Raw genomic sequence first — 22,276 nt, forward strand, 5'->3', positions numbered from 1 at the left:
TCTGAGCCCCACAACAGGCGGTACAGCAGGCAATATTCAAAGTTTCATTCCTATTTACGTACAGTGAGAGCGACAAACATGGTGATATTCGAGGCCACTGCAGCAAACAAACGATAGTCCTTACACACACACACACACACACACACACACACAAGTGGCCCCGTCTAATTCCCACTTAGCGATGCACGTGTCTCCGCCCACCTTGTATAAATTAAAGGAAGGGAGTTTATTTATTTACTTATTTATTATTATCTTTTTTTTAGCCTCTCTCCCTGGCAAATGTTGCGAGGAGGTTTATCAAGCCATAGTGTAGTAAACCTCTCGGTGACGATATGAGTAATTTTTCTGACGTTTAATGCCATATTCACTTATTTTGGCTGTCATTTGCGTGTGCAAATGGAGGAGAGGTGATAGGTCTACATGAGAGAGAGAGAGAGAGAGAGAGAGAGAGAGAGAGAGAGAGAGAGAGAGAGAGAGAGAGAGAGAGAGAGAGAGAGAGAGAGAGAGAGAGAATCCTTCCTTAGACTAAAGAAGATCAACAACCCCAGTAAGCGAAGAAAAGCATGAATAAGAAAAAAAGAAATTAGGAGGAGAAAGAGGAGGAGGAGGAGGAGAACAAATTTAATAGTGCATAATGAAGTCAAGAAAACAAAAACAAACAAATAAAAAAAAGTGAGTCACAAGTACGATGAAGTATGATTGACATGAAAACAATGAGCGTTACCCTTGCGAATAACTGTGAGATGGGAATATTGACTATTAACCACCAAGAGATCTCTGGACGTAAGTTGTTGCAGTGACAAAGACTCAGGTGAAGGATTGATGTCGACACTCATTACATAACACTTTCTTGGCTGGATAGTTTTTCCCATGACTACTAACATTTTTTGGGGAAGTAATTTTGTACTATAGTCTCCTGCGTATTTCTGTAGCCTATCAAAGGGAAAAATTCTCTCTCTCTCTCTCTCTCTCTCTCTCTCTCTCTCTCGTGTCCATTTGCATTGTACTGAATATTAAAGCAGGACGTCCATGTCAGTAAAAGGGTTAACAAGGGGGCAAAGCCCGTTGGTCTATTCGCTGATGGACGGCATGGCTCACAACCCTTAACCACTTAGGACCCAGCAGAGTTCTTGGTAATTTTGATATAATCAGAACAAGCTCCTTTTTTTTCCATGACCTTCTGTTCCATCCCAGCCCTGTGCATTAAAGGTTGCTGTTCTCCTCATAACATTATTGGACAACACTGTTATCGCCATGTCCACCAAGAGCACTTAGCGTTCTCATCTTTCCCTCGCCAAAATCTTCCTCTCTTCCTTCACCCGCTCCCTCATTTCTTATCCATTTTCTACTTCCTACCGTCCCTCCTTCCATCCCTTCGTCTTTCCTCCCATCCTTTACTCCCTTTAACTTCCTTTAACAACAATCCGCATGCTGTAATGAGTAATGTCCACTAGGGTGTCCCGCTGCCCTTTAAGAGCACAAAGCGACAGGCGCCAGCAATATCCGCCACATTGGGGCCGCTCCTACTGCGGCAAACAACCATATTGTTCCCCAAAGTTGACTGTCATCATCACCCATGTTTCTTTGGCTTGGTAAAACATGCAACTTATTCTATTAAACATCGCCGATAAAACTTTTAATATTAGTAAGTCTGCTGCTGCTACTACTACTAATACTTATTGTAGTTGTTACTTCTCATACACAGCGAAATACATGGTTACGTTCTTCCATGGGTAGAGTGAATGTTTTTGGCTTCAAATTTCCGTTTCCCAAATGTCTGCAAACATTTGGGAAACATTTGAGAAACAGTTTTCATGGATGGATGGATGGAGAGAAGGATGAGTGGATACATGGAAGGATGGATAGGTGGAGGGAAGGATGAGTGGATAGATGGATAGATGAGTGGGTAGATGGATGGATGGGTGGATGAGTGGATGAATGGGTGGATGAGTAGACAGATGGGTGGATTGATAAGTGGACAGATGGATGGATGAAGGATTAGATGGATGGATGGGTATTTGGATGAGTAGATGGATGGATGGATAGATGAATGGATGAATGGGTAGATGACTGGATAGATGGATGGGTGGATGGATTGATGAGTTGATGAATGGATGGATGGATGGATGGATAGATAAATGGATGGATGAGTGAGTGTTTCCAAACTATTTCTCAAATGTTTGCAAACACAGGTTTCAAACATTTTCCTGGTGTGGCTGTGCCTACAGGAAGAGATTCCTTAATATTAACTGCATATCCTACTGAACTCTGTCTGATTATACAATTTTGTTCACTAATACTTTCTTCAAGACAACATTTTTTTCATCATACTGGTGAAAGACCTGCATGGGAGACTCAGTCGCACACCTGTGTCGAGGCGACCCTTCCCCCACCCACTCCCGTTAGATTCTGGGTCGGGAGCAGGTGGCAACGTCAACTGACCTGATATGCCACATTTTTTCATGAAGTATCTTCTTTTCTTTATATATATAACAATTATTCATATCACTTACTATCTAATGCAAAAATCAAAAGGTATTTAGAACATTTCATGCTAATATACCCTGGTTAGTGGACAGTTACCAGTTTATAGTGAATGTTTGGTTCAATATGTGGCAATAAAGCGGACAACACCTGGTGGGTCATCGTGAGTTTGAAATACTATGCGCCCTTCGACAGATGGATGAGGTAACCCCTCAAGAGACGGCTGCTCTGAATATATTGAATTAGGAACCATGGACAAAACAGAAGCCAGGATAGACTCAATTAAACCACTAACGGATTTTTAAAAAACGCAAGTAGATGATTCACTCCTCAGATAACGAGCCAGTCTGTTTTAAGACCTGATTCAGGATTAGCAAAGTACAAACAAAAAAATTGGATTGTTGAATATTGCAACAATTAGAGAAAAGGAAGAAGAAATAACAAATAATGAAAGACCAAAACTTAAATTCAGTCAGACTATGTGCAGCAAGACTAAAAGAAGGAAGAAGAATACTACATGATGATTATAAGCTAATCTGATATATAAACTATGCGATGGTGGTAGATGCATTGTGGCATATATGTTAACACTAGAGCTGGCTAAGAGAGTGGTTAGTATTTTGTACAAAAGTGAAAGAATTATTGCCATAACCTTGAAACTGTTCTCGATGAAAGTGTTGTTAATAGAAGCATATGGTCCCCAGGAAGGAAGACCACAAGCAGAAAAAGATGAAATTTTATGAAACACTACAAGAAGTCCTGGAAGATGTTGAATACACAGAAAATGTAACAACTGGAATGGTCATGTTGGCATGGACAGAACTCATGTGGGAAACATTTTAGGTGCACGTGGAATTGCAGACAGAAATGAAGAAGAAAACTGAATTTTGGATTTCTGTGCTACAAACAACTTATTAATAATGAATTAATTTTATAAACATCAAGAATCATATAAATGGACATGATATAGGTGGAATAGTGAGGTGCAGCGATATATAATAAAAAAAAACAGCCTATGATTAACTTATTTGCTACTAACAAAAAAATATTTTGATGTTTGAGCAGTTTCATCAATATGTGTGTGTTTTGTGTGTGTGTGTGTGTCTATATATATATATATATATATATATATATATATATATATATATATATATATATATATATATATATATATATATATATATATATATATATATATATATATATATATATATACACATACACACACACACACACACACACACACAAGACATGGCAAAAAACTAAGAAAAGAAAGATGCTTAAGTAACATAAAGAAATATAGTTTCTCACAGAGAAATATAGAAGTTTGGAACAAGTTAAGTGAGGAGGTAGTATCAGCAATGAGTGTGCACAACTTTAAGGTAACGAAAAACTAGACAAGTGTAGATGTGGAGACAGGACCACACAAGCGTAGCTCAGGCCCTGTATATTTCAACTAGGTAAATACACACAAATGTATCAGTGATGTATTACATACTAAATTTTAGAGTATCATGGATGTGGAGGTGGACCCAGATATGTATTTTTTATAAAATGTGATAGCGGATAAAATTGTGGATGTTAAGATATCAATATTTACAGATGTGGATGTGATTTCTTTTCACCTTGATATCTGCAGTTGTGGATGTGGATGCAGATCATTTTTACATGTATCAGAGTAATACATAGTGATGAAAGAGAAAAGAAGGGAAAAATAAATAGAAAAAAATATACAATAAAAAGTAAAAATGTATAATATATTTAAAAAATGTAGAAGCAGAAGCTGTAGTTGGGGAAGGGGAAGGAGATGAAGAGAATAGAAGTGGGAAGGGGGATGGATGGAAGATGAATGAAAAGGAGTAAGGAACAAGAAAAGGGAATACATATTACTACTACCTCCTCTCTCCCTCTAGTTCTTCATTCAATACTCATGCTCTCAGTATCATTCACACTTAATTTTTTACTTATTTTCATAATCTAACTTACACTTGTTTTCTCCGTCACGTTTATCATGTATTCCTTCCTCTCCACAGCCATTCTCAATCTATTAATCTCTCAACTCACTCACACATGCATTCCATTCACTTCATTCATGCTTCCCTCATTCTCACTCACTTAAACAACCTACTTCAACTCACACACTCAAAACTCCCATAGACTCTCTCTTTCATGCTTAAGTTTGTCCTGCACACTCATTGTCTCCTTTATTCATTCTCACACACACACACACACACACACACACACACACACACACACACACACACACACATTGTATTTCTTTGATGCAGAGACAGAGCTTTCCTTATCTGAAAATGTGGATGCAAATAGTACTGTGGAAAGTAAGAAAATCCATTAATCTAGACACTAATATGAGCTCCTGTATATGGTCTCTCAATGAAGTGTATAAATTGTACCTAATTCAAGTAGTACCTAAATAAACAAAAGAATCATAAAAAAAGAAATATACACAATCACAACAATTCATTCCTGTACGGCCTATTGGCAGAGTATGGTAGGCAGGTAACAAGTGGTATTTTACATGTGTATAAATTTTCTTTTTCAGAATTTATATTTCTCAACAAAGGTTTTGAGATGTGATGTAAGGACATGAAAAGTATGGGTAGTTCTCTTCAAAACTTATAATATTATGAGGAAGTTTTAGTGATTCAAAATTCTGTCTGTCTTAGATTACGACTTGTTCTTGTAAGACTCACATTTATCATAAAAGTTTTTAGTACTCTCAATGTATTCTGTTTCATACTTTATATAAACTTCTGATGTTTCAAGACATTTTTTAAGCCAAAATTTGTTTGTTGTTTTCTTAGATCTAGAGAGAGAGAGAGAGAGAGAGAGGAGAGAGAGAGAGAGAGAGAGAGAGAGAGAGAGAGAGAGAGAGAGAGAGAGAGAGAGAGAGAGAGAGAGAGAGAGAGAGAGAGAGAGAGAGAGAGAGAGAGAGAGAGAGAATATATATATATATATATATATATATATATATATATATATATATATATATATATATATATATATATATATATATATATATATATATATATATATATATATATATATATATATATATATATATATATATATATATATATAAAGAAATGTTTGGAACCAAGATTTTCAAAATTTTCTTAGATTCAGATCTTATAACCCTCTTGCACACAGAACACACATCAAAATGTTTTGATGCAACAAATGACTTATTCTGGTTTGAGAATAAATTTTGGTGAATCAAAGATAAGCATAACTTCTATAGAATAAGCATATTGGTAACACTGTCCCTTCCAAGATCAGGTATTGATAAAATGACAACAGGATGATAATCATGTCAGCATTTCTTTTCCCACTGGATGTTTGTATATGTGCCCCATTTTTTTTTGCAGTTTGCTCCCTGTGCAGGATAACTCTTGATGCCATATGCACTTAATACACTACATCTATTTTCTATATAAAATGCATTGGTGATATGGTAATATAGAATACTACTTCATAAAAAAAAAAAAAAAAAAAACCTGGATGGTGAGGTATTAAAGAAATACTGCAAAAACACTGGAACTTATGAGGAGTGTGGGGGAGTCTGCTAATGGGACACAAACTGTATGCCATGCTAGTTAGTTCATGGTTAGTGACACTGGTGCATATGGGTGAGCACTGTGTGGATGGCATGGATATTCGTGGGGCCTGGAGGGGCATGTGGGTAGTGCAAATACTTGTGGAGCTAGGTGGGTTCATTATTGGAAATTTTGTTCATTACTTTATTGATGCTTCTGTTAGTAAACTGGTTCATTATTCAATTTATATGTTACATAAATCATATGTTGTTGTGAACCACAATGTAATTATGAAAATATGGGAATGATTTGACAATGAATTCCCAGTGTCTTAAGATACCTCAGGATAATTAATTTAATTCTTGAGTGCAGTGGCGGCTTGTGACTGTTACTGATGGGGGGGCTGTCTCACATTCAGACAAATAAAATCTTAAATGCTTTTATTGTTACTGTTTAACATACCATTGATTGATAGATTATAAAGATAGATAGATAATTATTTAATTCTTTAGGTCTTATCCTAACAGTAAATGCTTGACTTCCTTAGTGCTGGCTTAGGCTATTTGAAAAGGAAGTCCATTCTCCTGTTCCTGTTTTGTGCAAACAGATCAATAATTTTTTCATTTAAACCTGGCATATTATTCATAGAAATCTTCTCGATTGAAATCATGGCAAGTGCAAGTTCTTTCAATGCAGAAACCGTCTTTGCTTCTGGTGCCATTTTGCAAAATACTGCTGGGCCTACCTGGGAAAAGAAAAAAAATACTATCTTATACGATGTTTCTGTGATTTTACACCATCTATGATAATCAAGATTGAGCACAAGCCATCACTGATCAATAATATTTTAAAATCATCCCTGACAAATTGAAAAACACGATCGAAAATAAGACCGACGCAAGAACACTCACCTAACCACAACAACGGCCGAGACAAGACTGCCGACGCAAGAACACTCACCTAACCACAACAACGGCCGAGACAAGACTGCCGACGCAAGAACACTCACCTAACCACAACAACTGCCGAGACAAGACTGCCGACGCAAGAATACTCACCTAACCACAACAACTGCCGAGACAAGACTGCGCTGGACGCAGTCCACACTCGCCATTCCGCCCGGGAAGCCTCCCCCAATTTCTCCCCACTTTCGTATCATTAAATAGTAAATAATTTCCGTACTTCCTCATTGTTTTGCAGTATTTTTTTCATATAAACATATGAGGATTGGTGTTTTCATGTGAATGATAGTCAAACACAAATAAATTAACATTATTTTCGTGAATCCTAGAAATCCACTGGGGGGGCTGTAGTCTCGCAGTCCCTATTGACGAGCCGCCACTGCTTGAGTGGATTTGCAACATCAACCAATACACCCACTTTCCTATTTCTTTTAGCTTAAGGGGATTAACCTTTGGGAACTGGTTAAAGAAGTCAAGTTTTTGGATAAGGATGCAAAAATGAAGGATATATCCTCCATTCCCCAAACCATCTAATAATGCTGGTTTCCTTTCAGATTCTCAAGGTTTTTGGTCATAAGGAAAAAAAAGAAAGAAAACATACTGCAAAATGTCCACAATCATACAATGCTACACACAAAAGTGAAATATTTTTCTGAACTAAAACTAATCCAACTATGAGGACATACTTCAATAGCAATTATTATTACACTTCTGGCAAAAGCATGGAAACAAACAGACAGTAAAGACCTCATGGTGTGGATGAACAACAACCTATCAGGGAGCACATCCACCTCAAAACCAAGTCAGTCAAACAAACAGTCAAACAGATGTCGGGATGGATCCTACCAACATTCCACACAAGAGGCCCAGGACACATAGCCTACTGCCGATCTGGAAATCTTTGGTAGTCTCAAATCAGAATACACATGCTAACTGTGGTCACCCCATAAAGTGAGTGAAATTTAAGGGTTGGAACAAGTTCAAAGTTTGATCAGAATAAAGCTGATGGGAAGTACACAAGACTATTAGCAAAGATTAAAGACCCAAGGACTGTACTCTCTTCAGAGAAGGAAATGATATATAATAATATACACATGGAAATTATTTCAGGACAAGGTACCAAATCCAACATCAGAGAGGGGCGGAGATACAAAGCAAGTTTTGTATTCTGATAGTACTTACTGTTATTTCTGAAGGTTACGTCAGCATTCGCTGTGTTCGTTTCTCATGTCTTTAACTTAAATAACTGTAATTACTAAATTACAACAGAAAAGCTACCGTGAGCCGAGCAACGGACCCTATTCCAAACACCTGCGTATCATCACCAATGTAAACAACCTGAGAGAAGCGAGTTGTAACGTTTGTTTAACCCTACCATACTCAAAATATTCGGTTTTCTCTAACTCAGATCTGTTTTTAATACAAGGCTCAAATAATCACTTGTCGCACTCAAAAATAAACTATAGAAAAAAAAAGCTTGTTGTAGACAATTAATTCCTTGTCTCTTGTTATATAATTTTCATTGTTGTTGTTGTTGTTGTTGTTGTTATTATTATTATTATTATTATTATTATTATTATTATTATTATTATTATTATTATTATTATATAACATTCCATTGTGCTGTCAGACTGCCTCTTTCGCCCATCATGGCAATACTGCAGCAGAAATGCATAGCTGGCAACTCACATAGGCGGGCCACGGAACCATGGCACAGAACCCAACCAAGGCGGGACCCACATTCTTCACGAGTGCCTTGTTATTATTATTATTATTATTATTATTATTATTATTATTATTATTATTATTATTATTATTATTACTATTATTATTATTATCACCATCATCATCATCATCATCAACTTCATCATTACCATTATCATGACGTCACGTATCGGCCGCTGTGCCCTGGCAGTTCGACCAGTAGACATTTTTGGTCCCCTCCCTAGATGGGGAATCCAAGGCTGATGTAGGAGTCGCCATATTTAATTTGGCATTTTGAGTGAAGGGTGTGTGTGTGTGTAATTAGGTGCATGTAGTTTTGTGTGAAGGAAGAGAGTTGTCTTTAGAGAGCAGGCTGTGACTGCCCCTTTGTGTTGTGAGACACAAAGGGAAACGATTAGTGGGTTACTGATGAATTCACAGCCATTGATCCAGTGCATGAGACCTCACTGGGAATAATGATCGTTTCGGCAGGTGTTTACTAGCTCCTCCTAGTATGGCTCTTATCTTCATCCAAGGTCTTATAGCCAGTGTCTTTGTTATGTGCAGGTGATCAAACAAAAGCTTAAAATAATTGCAGTATTTATTGATTTACCTATTTGTTTTAATGTATTTTATTTACTTTTTTTTCATACTTTTTTCATGTCTCTCAAAATTCAGAGACATGTTTTGCTATGTTACATTAGGCGAAACCTGTTTAGCAGTGAGTAGTCATTGTCTAGTCCGTGTCGTTAGTAGATCGAAAGCGGAAACATGACGCCTTGCATGCGGCAGAAGGACTGGTAGGAGTGAGCTACTTCGAAGGGGCGAGACTGAATGAGACAGCTCTGTATGAAGGGCTTGGGGCTCACCACAGGCATACATGGCTTCATCTGGAAGAAGAGGAAGTCACACAAAACACTTTCCTTCACGGGAACATGCGTGGGGTCGATTGGAGTGATGGATGGTGTGGAACAGCTGGGGTTCTCCTGCCAAGAGTTCACTAGATCGTGCAGACTAGAGGCGTTCCTGCCATTGCTCATCATTCTGTCGTTGGCTCGCTCATTGTCATACAATCCCAAGAGGCCCCTGGTGTGGTTAAAGACCCACGTAGATGCGTTCACCATCACCACACGCTCCTCCTTCATCAACTGAACGCCCAACATTGGGGAGACGAGTGTCACATAGTGAGGATTGACTTCTATGACTACGTCACCCACAGTCTGCCTGCCGTGCACCTGGCGACCATTGACGTCCACTTCCATGTTTGGCTTGATGATGGCCTTGGTGGATCCAGCCTGCAAAGTGACCTCTGGTGCCCCTGAGGGCTGAGGGTGGGACATGTAGACGGAGACCACATCGGGCACGGAAGCAAGCAGCACCTTACAGGATGAGCGAGGCATGCGGAGGAGAACACCGTCAAAGGTGAAAATCTCAGTGTCGCCCACCACCAGGGCAGATCGGTTTAAGGTCAGTGGTAATGCGGACAAGTTCCTGGGGACCCAATCGTAATAGGTCTTCAAAATCTTGCTCACTGGGATAGGGCTAAAGCCCTCGGCGGACAGGAGGATCTTCTTCGTGAGAGAAGGAGGGGACTGCATCGTCATGTTCACAACTTGCATGAGGGAGTAGATGGGCCGGTACAGTGGAATTTGAATCCCAACATGGTATACGCCAGGTTCTGGGGCGATGATGAGAACACTCTGCGTCACTTGGCTCTCCCACCACTCCAACGTCTGCCTCAGTATGTCATCCTGTTGCGAAAAGCAAAGAATAAACTCCTCCGCTGCACATAGCTTTACTGAAAAGTGGAAGACAAAAGGTTACCAATGAAATATATGCAGAGTGCGAAGTGATGCTTCTTACCTGACTCAAGGCGGCGATCTTGTGGATTATCCTGTGCAGCGTCGGCGAGGCCAACACTTTGTGGTGCATCATGAGCAGGTCATGGCGGAGGGTGTCTATGACCTTAGCAACAACCTCCATAGTAGCCTGGTACTGCTGTGGGTAGATCTCCCTGATGGGCTCGATTATGTGAGTCTGTAGAATGTGGTAGATGGCAGATCTTTCCAAATCCTCCACCAGGCGACGCACCATTTCAGGCTCCTCACCAGTATGCATCCACTGACCCACCTCTCTCACAGCTGGCGAGGTCAAATCATTGGATGAAGCACTGAGTCCATGGGATGCATAAAGACACACAGATGACAAGTGGATACATAGAGATATAGATAAGACGATTGATTCATCCATTCATTAATGTAATTGAATGATTGATGGATTGAAAAAATTGATTAACTGATTGACAGATGGATTAAAAAAGAGAGAATAACCACAACCATCCACTAGATCACCTAGCCATACACACACACACACACACACATACTGACTGTACCTTCAGTAATTTTGTTGATAACAGGTTCAAAATGTTGCTTCAGTTCCATGATCTGCTGCACCATATAGACTGCCCACTCCCTTTGCATATGGGCCATGGTTTGCAATGACTGGAAAATGAACTCCTTGATAAAGGTGGCAGTTGGCCCGTGCAGAATTTGCATCAATGTGTCCCACTCGTACAAAATGTCATTGTAGATCACGTCGGCATAAATCTCCATGATGTCGCGCTTAACCTCCTGCAGCAGCTGGCGGATTTCAGGAGCAGGGAATGGGACGCCTGCCTGTCCAGCTTGTCGCTTTACCTCGCTGTACACTCGATCCGTCCACAACAAGACCTCCTCCGTAATTCGGTACACGTCATTCAACACCAAATCCTGCAAAGGACAAGATTCCAGTAAAAAACATAAATAACAGTAATAATGTAATGTATCATGAGAGAGAGAGAGAGAGAGAGAGAGAGAGAGAGAGAGAGAGAGAGAGAGAGAGAGAGAGAGAGAGAGAGAGAGAGAGAGAGAGAGGATCAGAATCATGATGATGTCTCACCTTCAGTGTTGCCATTTCGTTCTGCCTGTACTCATAGTCGATCTTAATGCGATGTGGAGTTGCAAGCTCGATACCGATGAGGGAGATGTATTTATCCCATGTTTGGAATCTGTCGCTCTCGGAGAGGCTTATTTCAGCTTTGTAAGGCAACTGAATTCCAATAGCAGCTTTGTAGACGTTTTCGGAATTCTGCTTCTTGAAGACCAGTTCGAGGAACATAGGTCTGCACACAGTCGAATTGACAGCGAAGTTGCCAAGAAGTGAGGTGCGTGCATTAGCTAGCAGCGCGAAGCCATCACAGTGAGGGCCGTAGCGAGGCTCTATTACGCCGGACACGTCCATCGTGGGGCGACCCTCACCTGCTAGATGGAAGGTCACTGCTGCGTGATTCCTCGAGATACGGTCATACTTGGCGTAGACCTTGAGCGATTCTGGTGACGACGGAGTCTCTTGGAAGGTGAAATTAAAGGCCGCGGTGTGAGCTGCCCAGGACACCTCCATCATCACTCTAGGTTTCACCTGCAGTATCTGCAAAAGGGAACACATTACAGACATTGCTTCGTGGTGAAATGGCTGTGATTATCGCCACATGTTTGATCTCACTCACCCTGGCAGAAAGATTAGCCTCGATGGCGATGGTATTGTTTGCCCGCAGGACGGAGGTTAGGGAACCGGTGATTTTGTCAGCTGTATTAGGGAAGACATCCAACTCGAAAGATCCTTGTTGACTGCTGCCGCTTCTTGCATACTCTACCGCCGCTGTCATGTCCCTTGACAACATGGGATGGCTCATTCGGCCCTGCAGTCTGGACTTGCCTCCCCACAAGCTGTCGATGTACTCGCCAGACACCTCGTACTTGGCCTCGCTCTCACCTCTGTTCGGATAGAACTTGATGCCCACCTTAGAGGGAGAGTAGGTGGTCTCGGCTTCCACGGTGCGGGAGGGCTGTTCAATTATGAAGGAGTGGGTGCCAGGGGAAGACTGGGTGTAGCGATAACGGTAGGCGTTTCTCTTCTGATAGGCAGAGGTGACCAAGGGTGAGCTTCCTCGCAAACCCACCATGCTGCTCACGACTTTCACTACGTTCCGAATGGCTGTGAGATCGATAGCATTTTCTAAGCGTTTTACTCCACCCTCTGGATAGGTCTCCAGCTGCCACATGAATACCGTCTCAGGACTGCTGACCTCACTTTGCAGCTTTGTGACGTACGAATAGTCCTTGTTCTCCAATGAGAAGTTGATCTTCAGTGGCGGTTGCGTACTCGGCGTTGAGGCTTCCATCTGAAACAAAGAAGTATTTTAATACTCTTATATTGGTAGAACGTTACCAGAATTCAAAGCGTGTCTTTAATGTGCAACTTGTATGTACCTTTGGACAAACCATAAAAAGATAAACGTCATCCATTCAATTTCTACCTGCACAAACTAACACTTATACTCTCCCGTAACCTTCATCATCAGCGTATAGTCAAGTGTTACATTTTTACATTGTAATCTCAATATAAGGAGCTGTCTAGATTTCCTGATTTATGTACTTAATATCAAGGCCTGAAAGTAACAAGATGGGAAAGAGAGAGAGAGAGAGAGAGAGAGAGAGAGAGAGAGAGAGAGAGAGAGAGAGAGAGAGAGAGAGAGAGAGAGAGAGGGGGGGGGGAGGATGCCTCGGAAGCGCTCACCATGAGATGAATGATGCGCCGCTGAGGTGAGTTGTGGTTTTTGGCATGCAGCAAAAATTGTGAGCGCTTATTCAGCGGAGAAATGAATGTGATTCCAGTCTGGACCTCGAAGCACAGTGGGCCATCGAGGCGCTGCCACCTGAGATCAGACGTCAGGTGGTAGTTGTTGTTGTTAACGCTCTTGAAAGTGAAGTCAACGTTGGCGGTGTTGCTCTCTTGTTTCTGAACCCCGATCTCAAGCATCCATTTCTTCTGCTCGGCTGCCTCTACCTCCATATGTATGCTGTTCCTCTCTCCGTACTGCTGCAGCAGGAATGGCACCACTACTTTCATGTTGGAGTGGTAAGCTTTATTCAGAAGCATGAGTTTTATGCTGAAAGTTTCAATAGAAGATCACATCAGTTACATGATTTGTAACGCATTGTATCAAATCAAGAAATATCTTTTTTGGAGATCATGATGACGTCAGTGGCAAAGAAAGTGCTACAACAAGAGAACAATACTCACTGTAGAGTTGCTTCAGCGGGCCTTCCACTCTCCGGCACGATGTTGACATCGAGAGCGATCTTTTGTGATGAATCCTTGTCGGCATTCCAGAGCACCATCATCTGCCCCTGTTTTTGGCTCCAGTTGATATCCAGGAAAGCCTTGATCCTACGTGGGGAAGGAGAATGCGGCAGCAGGAGGGTGTTGGTGCTGATGTGAATAACATTTTCGGTGATGGAGATCTCAGTGTTTCCATCGAACAAAATAGGTACGTGTAGCTTGGCCTGTATGAAGAAGCCCTGAGAGGATGGAGTTTTAACGTTGCCCTCTAAAGATAAAAGCATTTCTTCTCCCTTCTTTATCTCCAGGAGCACAGTTTGCTTGCTTTCTTCGTACTCGAAGGAAAATACGAACTGATAGAGATTGTTGATTTTAATGTTAGCTCCAAATTTCGCAAGTGTTGGTGAATTCATATAGGTGACAGGACCGTGAAGCTGCACTACTATTTGTTGTCCACGCATGATAATTGCCTCGGCATTGTAGACCTCTCCCTGTTGTACAGCGCCGGCAGCCATTTTGATAGGCGCCATGTACCCGGGCATCTGAACCTGTTGATGAACAGACATGTTATGATGACACATACAAACCTTTTAATTAAACTAGCAATCACATGAGCAAATGTGGTACACACTCGATCATCAGGGAGCACCTTCGATATCAACGTCCTACTTATCTCTGCATCAAGAAAAAATTCAGTAAAAAGGAAATGCCAGCCAGTCATGGGCCACAGCAGCTTTCTTTGATAAAATGCACCTTCCCTATCTTACGGAGTGGAAGACAAAAGACATACCCAGAAAATAAACTTGATCTTGTGTGAATCCTTCTCGGCGCCGATCTCGAGCAGCTTCACGTTGTCACTTTTACGAGTAAGTTGCAGACTGATCGCTCTCCTCGTCTCCTGGCACTCAATCCTCTGTTGCATCTCGTACTCTGTTTGCCCGATCTTGGCTGAGAAACGGTTATTACAACTATTAGAGATTATAATTCATTTATAGATTTAATTCGTTGTGGTGAATCTTAACTCTAAGGGTTATTTCCTCTAAATGTTGTAAAAACGGCACTGTGTTCTGCATTAGACATAACAATTGCTTCACTCGGAGTTTATTTTATCCTGTCCACCTCAGTGTTGGTAGCAATGTTTGTGTTTAGCCAGGAATGATGACTGTGATACAAGTGTGAAGATAACGAGGTTGTCCAAGCAAACCTAACGCACACCGTGTCTTTTTGTTGTGCTCATCATAAGGAAATATGGTGAGCTGTTGGAAAAACCTCTACGATGCATCCTTTGCTCTACTAACCGTTAACAAAGAGTTGCTCTATGAAATCCACTCCATGTGTCCCCTGAAGGCGGAGGTCAACCTGGAAGTCAATCAGCATCTCCTTTTCGTGGAGCAGCTGGAGACCCGAAGAATAATTACTCCTCTGGCTGGATTCTCCCGAGTCGCGGAAGAAGATTATGAACATCCAACCGTCGATGCCAGCCTTGAGTTCAAGTTGGCGCATCCGCACTGGGAGGGGCACGCCGTTGTAGTACTTGAAGTTTACAACGGCTAGAAAGAGATAATTGTGTTGAAATACTAAAAAAAAAAAAGATAACTTGGCTGGTTTGGTATGATGATAATTTTTCCTTACTCAAGAAAATTTAAAGTTGTAGAGTGTATGTTTTCCTTACCCTCAAGACTGAAGGGAATGTATTGCATGAGGCTGTTCTTGGTCTCGGCCGAGATGTGCATCACCATACTAGGCATCATGTGGTCCAGTGTTAGCTGTCCAGTGAACATTTTGGACTCCTGAGAGATGCTGTTGGAGGGGCTCCAATAGACATCCATCTCGTATTTCATGCCATTCGTAGTACTCGTTTTCTTTATCTGTACTTTTAATACTTGTAAAAATTCCATGCCATTGTTCGTGAAGGAGAAGTCAGCCTGGAAGCTCATTTGTTCGGGCCTGTTAATGAAGTTAATCCTGGCCTTGCCGTGGGTGACAGATGATAGGAGCTTAACCTCGGCAAGATAAGATTCACTGTCTTTCTTGAGGTTAACTTCCACATTGGCCTCCTTGGGTGAAGACGAGCCCACTACAGAGACTTTGGCTGCATACTTTTTGTCTTGTGTCGCTGTGTCTGCATTAACGGCTATCTTGTATCCAGTGATGGTGGATTCTATTTTGTTGACTGAAAGTGTGACCAGGGCTGGGGATCCCAGTGGCAGAGCGTTAGCTCGGAAGATGTCCGGTACGTTGACGTCATAGCACATCTTGATACCGAACACTGACTCAAGTGCAGTGAAGCATGAATTATGGTGGACTCTGACGTCTTGCATGGAAGGTGGCAGAATCTTGGTATCTGGCTGGTTTTTCGTGTGTTTCATGAGGAACGTTTCGCTGTGAACGCGAATTATTTCCATCTTGTCGGGGATGTCCACCTCAATCTGTAGCTCTTGGCTGCTCTGGCCGCCCACCTTGATGGCGACACCATTGCTGCTCGAGACAGTGGTGTTCATCTTGAGTCCACTCTTGGAAATGTAGGCGTCGTAGCCAATGAAGCCGTGTGTCTCCACAGAGAATGACGGTAGGATCTTGAGTTTACTACCGCTACCTCCTTGGCCATTTAGGTTCGTTTCCATTTTGATTCCAGCTACGGCCACAGTCTCCCAGGTCATCTTCAGCGGTGTGCCCTGAATAGTTGGGAAGGAGTAGTCCAGTCCCAGGTGAGCTGCCCTCATCTTGTCTAGGTTCATGTTTTTCAAGCTGCTCAGCATTTGCATCAGGTACCGGACAGAGGCTTCCACTAAGTGGTGTATGTTGATGTCCTGCAGCTGTTCAGACAGAGAGGCATAGTTGATCTCTTGACCCAGAAAGCGAGCAAAAAAGTCGGCCTGGAACTGTCCATACTGAGGGCCATAGAGCTTGCTGATGATACTCTCAAGAGCTGCATAGTCTACAGACCTCCTCTCTCTGATGGCGACCTCTAGTTCTTGTTTAATTGTACTCCAATGTTTTTGGATGAAGGAGACCAGATCATTGAACATCTTGCTGTAACTGGACGTCTTGAGGTAGCTTGCAGGTCCCAAAAGTTGAGCGATGATCGGTTCCATACCCTCAAGACGAGCTCCAATCTCTCCAATGTTGATGGGAATACCGGTTCCATCAAGAGCTGCAGTCAAGTTTGCGACCAGGGAACGAGGGATCATGGAGCCAGGGGCGTAGATCAGGTTGGACTCCACCTCAGCACCAAGACCAAGGGATTGGGAGAAGTAGGAGAAGTCTAGGTTTTGGGAATACTTCCTGAGGTCAGCCTCAAAATCTTGGGGCACGATGATATTCGTCAGCATGTAGCGCAGCCTCTGCTTTTCTGGAGCATCTGACTGTTGCAGGTTTAGAAGGTTGCTCAGGATAAACCCACGAACTGAAAAAAATCACAGTATTTCAAGTTAAATTTCGTACGGAGAGACACTTGACACTCGGTGAATCATACAGAAAAAAAAAAAAAAATCTTACCCTGGGTGTTTTCTTCGTAGGAGATCTTAGTCACAATATTTTGCAGGTCCTCGTAGTTGGCGCAGCGAACTGCAGCTAGATAAGCTGCAATGCGAACCTCTGTGTGCTGCTCCGGACGGAGGGCATACTGAACAAGCTTTTGTGTCACCTGTTAGCAAAGATAGAAAGACACGGTAACATAGTCAGGATCATTGAGATTTGCTTGGCGTTTCCCATGTTGGCGTAAATCACATGGAGCAAGAAGACACTTACCGGACGTTGACACTTGGTCAGCCTGAAGGCTTGTGCAGCAGCTACACGATTGCTGACTTTTTTGTTTTCCTTCTCCATATAGAGAATCACCTTGTCAGCCGCCTCTGGTGTCATGACGCCCATGTTGCCAAGGCTCTTGAAGGCGGACAGAGTCTGCCTCTGAGTCTCCTCGCTGCTAGAGGACGCGAGATCTTCCTCAATCTTCTGCTTGAGAGCCTGCACCAGGTTTCTCACATGAGATTCCTCATGGCAGTGTGGTTTGTGGCGACAGTATGTGTTCACCATGGAGGCGGCTGCCAGCTTCGCAGAACTCAGGTCAGCATTGGACTTAAAAAGAGGCTCTAGTGCTCGAATGGCTGTCACATCAGGGCGAGGCACGAGGTAAAATGCGGTAGAATAAAGGGCAGCGAGAGTTCCGGTGGCTCGTCCTTCCACCAGTTCTTTGACCATCACAGGAACCGATTCGGGTTCATGAACGAAGGCAATCGCGTCCATATACAGACTCTCCAGCCTGCTGTGTTGCGGACATATCTGTTTATTGCGCATCTTTGTGTAGATTTCATTGAAACCTTGCTCAGGGATGAGGCGCATCAGGTGCACGGCCTTGCTCAACTGTGCAGCGGCATGGGCTTCAACTCCATCTGTGGTGATCTCGCAGAGATATCTCAGGGTTTGCTCCAGCTCTGGCACCAGGGAGGGATCCTTCTTTGCAGTCTCGTAGTCGTAACGGAGGCTCCTGGGCACCAGCTCGTCCTGACCAATGCGGGAGATGGTATCTGGCGCAGAAGCCTCGCTTGAGGTGAGCCTCAGTGTTGACTCTTGCTTGGCTTCCACATACTTGTAGATGCCGTACGATGGCCTTATCACCTTCTTGTCCTCACACACGACTGAAGAGATGATGCCGCTGTCGATCTCTTGCCTGCAACTCGACCGTGACTCCTGGATGGGCAAGGGGCCCATCAGATGTGGCAGGTTAATCTCGTCTGGGGTAGGATAATGCTCTTGGCATAAGCGATGGTTCTTTTCCTTCTTCACCAGCACTTTGGCACCTTCAGCTTGTACCTCGTAGTAGGTCGGGCACGTCCCCAGCACGTCCGTCTGTTATCACAGATAGGAAGCTTTAGTATCTTGGCCTTCCAAAATTAAGCTCATCTGACCTTTAACAGAAGCATAACATGTGATTGACTGGATGAACGCATCCACAGTCGTTATTACCTCTGTAAAGTTGAGTCCTGAATTGCTGATGGAGAGGGACGGCAGGCTTATCTGCAGAGCCGAAACGACGCCCTTCTTCATGTTGATTGCCCATGTATCGTCATCGGGATGACTGCACACGCGCTGCACTCGTCCGTCGGTCATCGCCACCACCAGCGGGTACCTCTCCAACTTATCGGACCCAGGCAATCCTAGAGCAACGCGGGAAGTAATATAAGAGAGGTCTGTTGGCCTGTGTAGCGTGGAGTGAGACCACTGGACTACGTGGTTGGGACTTACCTGTCTTGCCATCCACCTTGGAGCCCTTGAAGGAGATGGCTACGTCGCACGGGCCGAGAACAGTCAGCAGCACTTGTTCTTCCCATTGTGTCTCCACGATGCCGCCATCCACGCCTTTCAGCTGTACATTGGACTTTCCTGTGTAAGTGTACGAGTAAGTTTTGCCTGGAGTGAAAGACAGCTTGGCAGCGGCCAACGGGCACTCCGTCGAACAGCGCTGGGTGGTGCCTCCATACGGCGCTGTGGAAAGACACTGATGTTAAAGATGATGGGGCGACTGTGTAGATGATTATGACGATAATTCTTCATGAGGGATGGTATCCATCCGTCTCTATGAAGCCAAGTAGGAAAGAATGAGGTATTCGTTACAGGATGTGAATTGAAGGAAAAGGATAAATTGATAATCTTACTTTTGATCCGTTTTCACCGAGTTATAGAGTACCTCAAAATGAAACCTTATATACCTGCAGCAGCAGCAGCCGCCAGGGCCAGTAGCAGGACTGTGTGCGTAGTCATGATGGCTTCGCACTCGCCACTGGTGTTTCGGTTCTGGCCGTTACCCCCTTATATACCTCGCCGACGATTGCGACGAACACCTTCATTGCCCAAGAAGTCCCTACGTAGCTTCAACCTTTATCAGGTGGACGATATGGTTCATGAGGCATTTTTTTCCTTATTCTTTTTTACGTCTGACTGTCTGTTACCAAGGTCAAACCTCTTTGTCATTGTTCTTTTTCCTTCGAACAATGTGTTTTGAGCCACGCTTTGTTCATTACACACGCTGATCTTTCAGAAGCTTCTTGTATAAGGTCCTCTTTGTTATCCTGATTACGAAATAGGTTGCGACAGAGAATTCAGTGTACACTGAGAGACAGAGAGAGAGAGAGAGAGAGAGAGAGAGAGAGAGAGAGAGAGAGAGAGAGAGAGAGAGAGAGAGAGAGAGAGAGAAAGAGAGAGAGAATCTGGAGTGTTTCAATTCAAAGCACGCCCTCACACACACACACACACACACACACACACACACACACACATTTATGTGCTTCTGGTATGTTCTAAGGCGGTGCATGTGTTCCATGAAGTGATCATTGAATCTTATCTATGTGAATGCTGGCTCACTGCTCGTGTCTGGCTCAAAGTGTCTGGTTCATTGTCTGTCTGTCTGTCTGTCTGTCTGTCTGTCTGTCTGTTTCATTCTCCTTTACATCTATCTGTTACTATGTCTATCTTGGCATTGTTTTTTTTTTTTCGTTTTAATAGAAACATTTCCTTAACATTTATCTATTTATATATTTTTTTAATTTATTTTCACGAGAAAGATCCGTATGGAGTAAAGTTTGAATACCGAAGAAATGAAAAATAATTATGAATACCTAAAATGGAAGACGTACATGTATTTCAGTATCATACAGTATCATAAATACAGTGAGTGGAAGACGACAATCTACAACGAAATTGAAAAGTAGAAGACTGAAATACGTGGCAGGAGGAGTTCAAAAGACAATGAGTGCTGTTTTATCATATATATATATATATATATATATATATATATATATATACGAGTATATATATATATATATATATATATATATATATATATATATATATATATATATATATATATATATATATATATATATATATATATATATATATATATATATATATATATATATATATATATATATATATATATATATATATATATATATATATATATATATATATATATATATATATATATATATATATATATATATATATATATATATATATATATATATATATATATATATATATATATATATATATATATATATATATATATATATATATATATATATATATATATATATATATATGTATATATATATAATCCAAAAAATACGTATACAACATAAAAGAATAAAAAATAAGGCAGTAACCCATAAGGGGTGCAGCAATATGCGTAAAATAAAAATAGAGACCTATAGGGTGCGACAAAACACTGGACAAAACACTATTATAGTGTTTTGCCACACCCTATAGGTCTCTATTTTTGTTTTATGCATGTTGCTGCACCCTTATGGGTTAGTATCTTATCTTTTTTATGTTATTTACGTATTTTTGTTGACAGGACAGAACCCTGAGGAACACCACTGTTAATAGATTTAGAAGAACAGTGACCGTCTACCATAGCAACAATAGAACAGTCAGAAAGGAAACTTGAGATGAAGTTACAAAGAGAAGGATAGAAGCCGTATGAGCATAGTTTGGAAATCAAAGGTTTGTAGCAGACTCTATAAAGAACTTTTAATATGTCTAAGGCAACACCAAAAAGTCTCACCAAAATCTCTAGAAGGGGATGACCAAGATTCAGTAAGGAAAGCCAGAAAATCAAAAGTCGAGTGGCCTTGACGGAACCCATACCGGCAATCTGATAGAAGGTTGTAATGTGATAGATTTTTAAAAATCTTCTTTTTTTTTTTTTTTATGTAGGAAGGATACTGGCCAAGGGCAACAAAAATCTAATAAAAAAAATGCCCACTGAAATGCCAGTCCCTTAAAAGGGTCAAAGCAGTGGTCAAAAATTGGTGGATAAGTGTCTTGAAACCTCCCTCTTGAAGGAATTCAAGTCATAGGAAGGTGGAAATACAGAAGCAGGCAAGGAGTTCCAGAGTTTACCAGAGAAAGGGATGAATGATTGAGAATACTGGTTAACTCTTGCGTTAGAGAGGTGGACAGAATAGGGGTGAGAGAAAGAAGAAAGTCTTGTGCAGCGAGGCCGCGGAAGGAGGGGAGGCATGCAGTTAGCAAGATCAGAAGAGCAGTTGGCATGAAAATAGCGGTAGAAGACAGCTAGATATGCAACATTGCGGCGGTGAGAGAGGGGCTGAAGACAGTCAGTTAGAGGAGAGGAGTTGATGAGACGAAAAGCTTTTGATTCCACCCTGTCTAGAAGAGCAGTATGAGTGGAACCCCCCCAGACATGTGAAGCATACTCCAGACATGGACGGATAAGGCCCTTGTACAGAGTTATCAGCTGTGGGGGGTGAGAGAAACTGGCGGAGACGTCTCAGAACACCTAACTTCATAGAAGCTGTTTTAGCTAGAGATGAGATGTGAAGTTTCCAGTTCAGATTATAAGTAAAGGACAGACCGAGGATGTTCAGTGTAGAAGAGGGGGAC

The 22,276-nt window shown here is 41.9% G+C and overlaps 2 protein-coding genes across 2 annotated transcripts in view; both read right to left on the bottom strand.

Annotated features, from left to right (window-relative positions):
- The window catches only part of LOC135101057 (uncharacterized), a 37,105-nt gene extending 27,966 nt beyond the window's left edge, over positions 1-9,139 (bottom strand). The window contains exon 1 of the mRNA XM_064004630.1: positions 8,186-9,139. The gene's annotated coding sequence lies outside the window, so the exon portion shown is untranslated. The remainder of the gene's footprint in view (positions 1-8,185) is intronic.
- Positions 9,140-9,295: 156 nt separating this feature from the next.
- On the bottom strand, positions 9,296-19,736 carry LOC135101511 (vitellogenin-like). The gene is made up of 15 exons (XM_064005586.1): positions 19,576-19,736; positions 19,112-19,351; positions 18,833-19,023; positions 17,618-18,715; positions 17,366-17,513; positions 15,540-17,273; positions 15,166-15,417; positions 14,658-14,815; positions 13,829-14,415; positions 13,322-13,694; positions 12,252-12,926; positions 11,645-12,172; positions 11,100-11,475; positions 10,571-10,848; positions 9,296-10,458 (listed from the first exon to the last, which is right to left on the bottom strand). The coding sequence occupies exons 1-15, from the start codon at positions 19,625-19,627 to the stop codon at positions 9,457-9,459; spliced, it is 7,692 nt and encodes a 2,563-aa protein (XP_063861656.1). The 5' UTR covers positions 19,628-19,736; the 3' UTR covers positions 9,296-9,456.
- Between the last annotated feature and the right edge of the window lie 2,540 nt (positions 19,737-22,276).

The sequence above is a fragment of the Scylla paramamosain genome, chromosome 6, assembly GCF_035594125.1.
Source record: "Scylla paramamosain isolate STU-SP2022 chromosome 6, ASM3559412v1, whole genome shotgun sequence".
NCBI classification, from domain to species: Eukaryota; Metazoa; Arthropoda; class Malacostraca; order Decapoda; family Portunidae; genus Scylla; species Scylla paramamosain.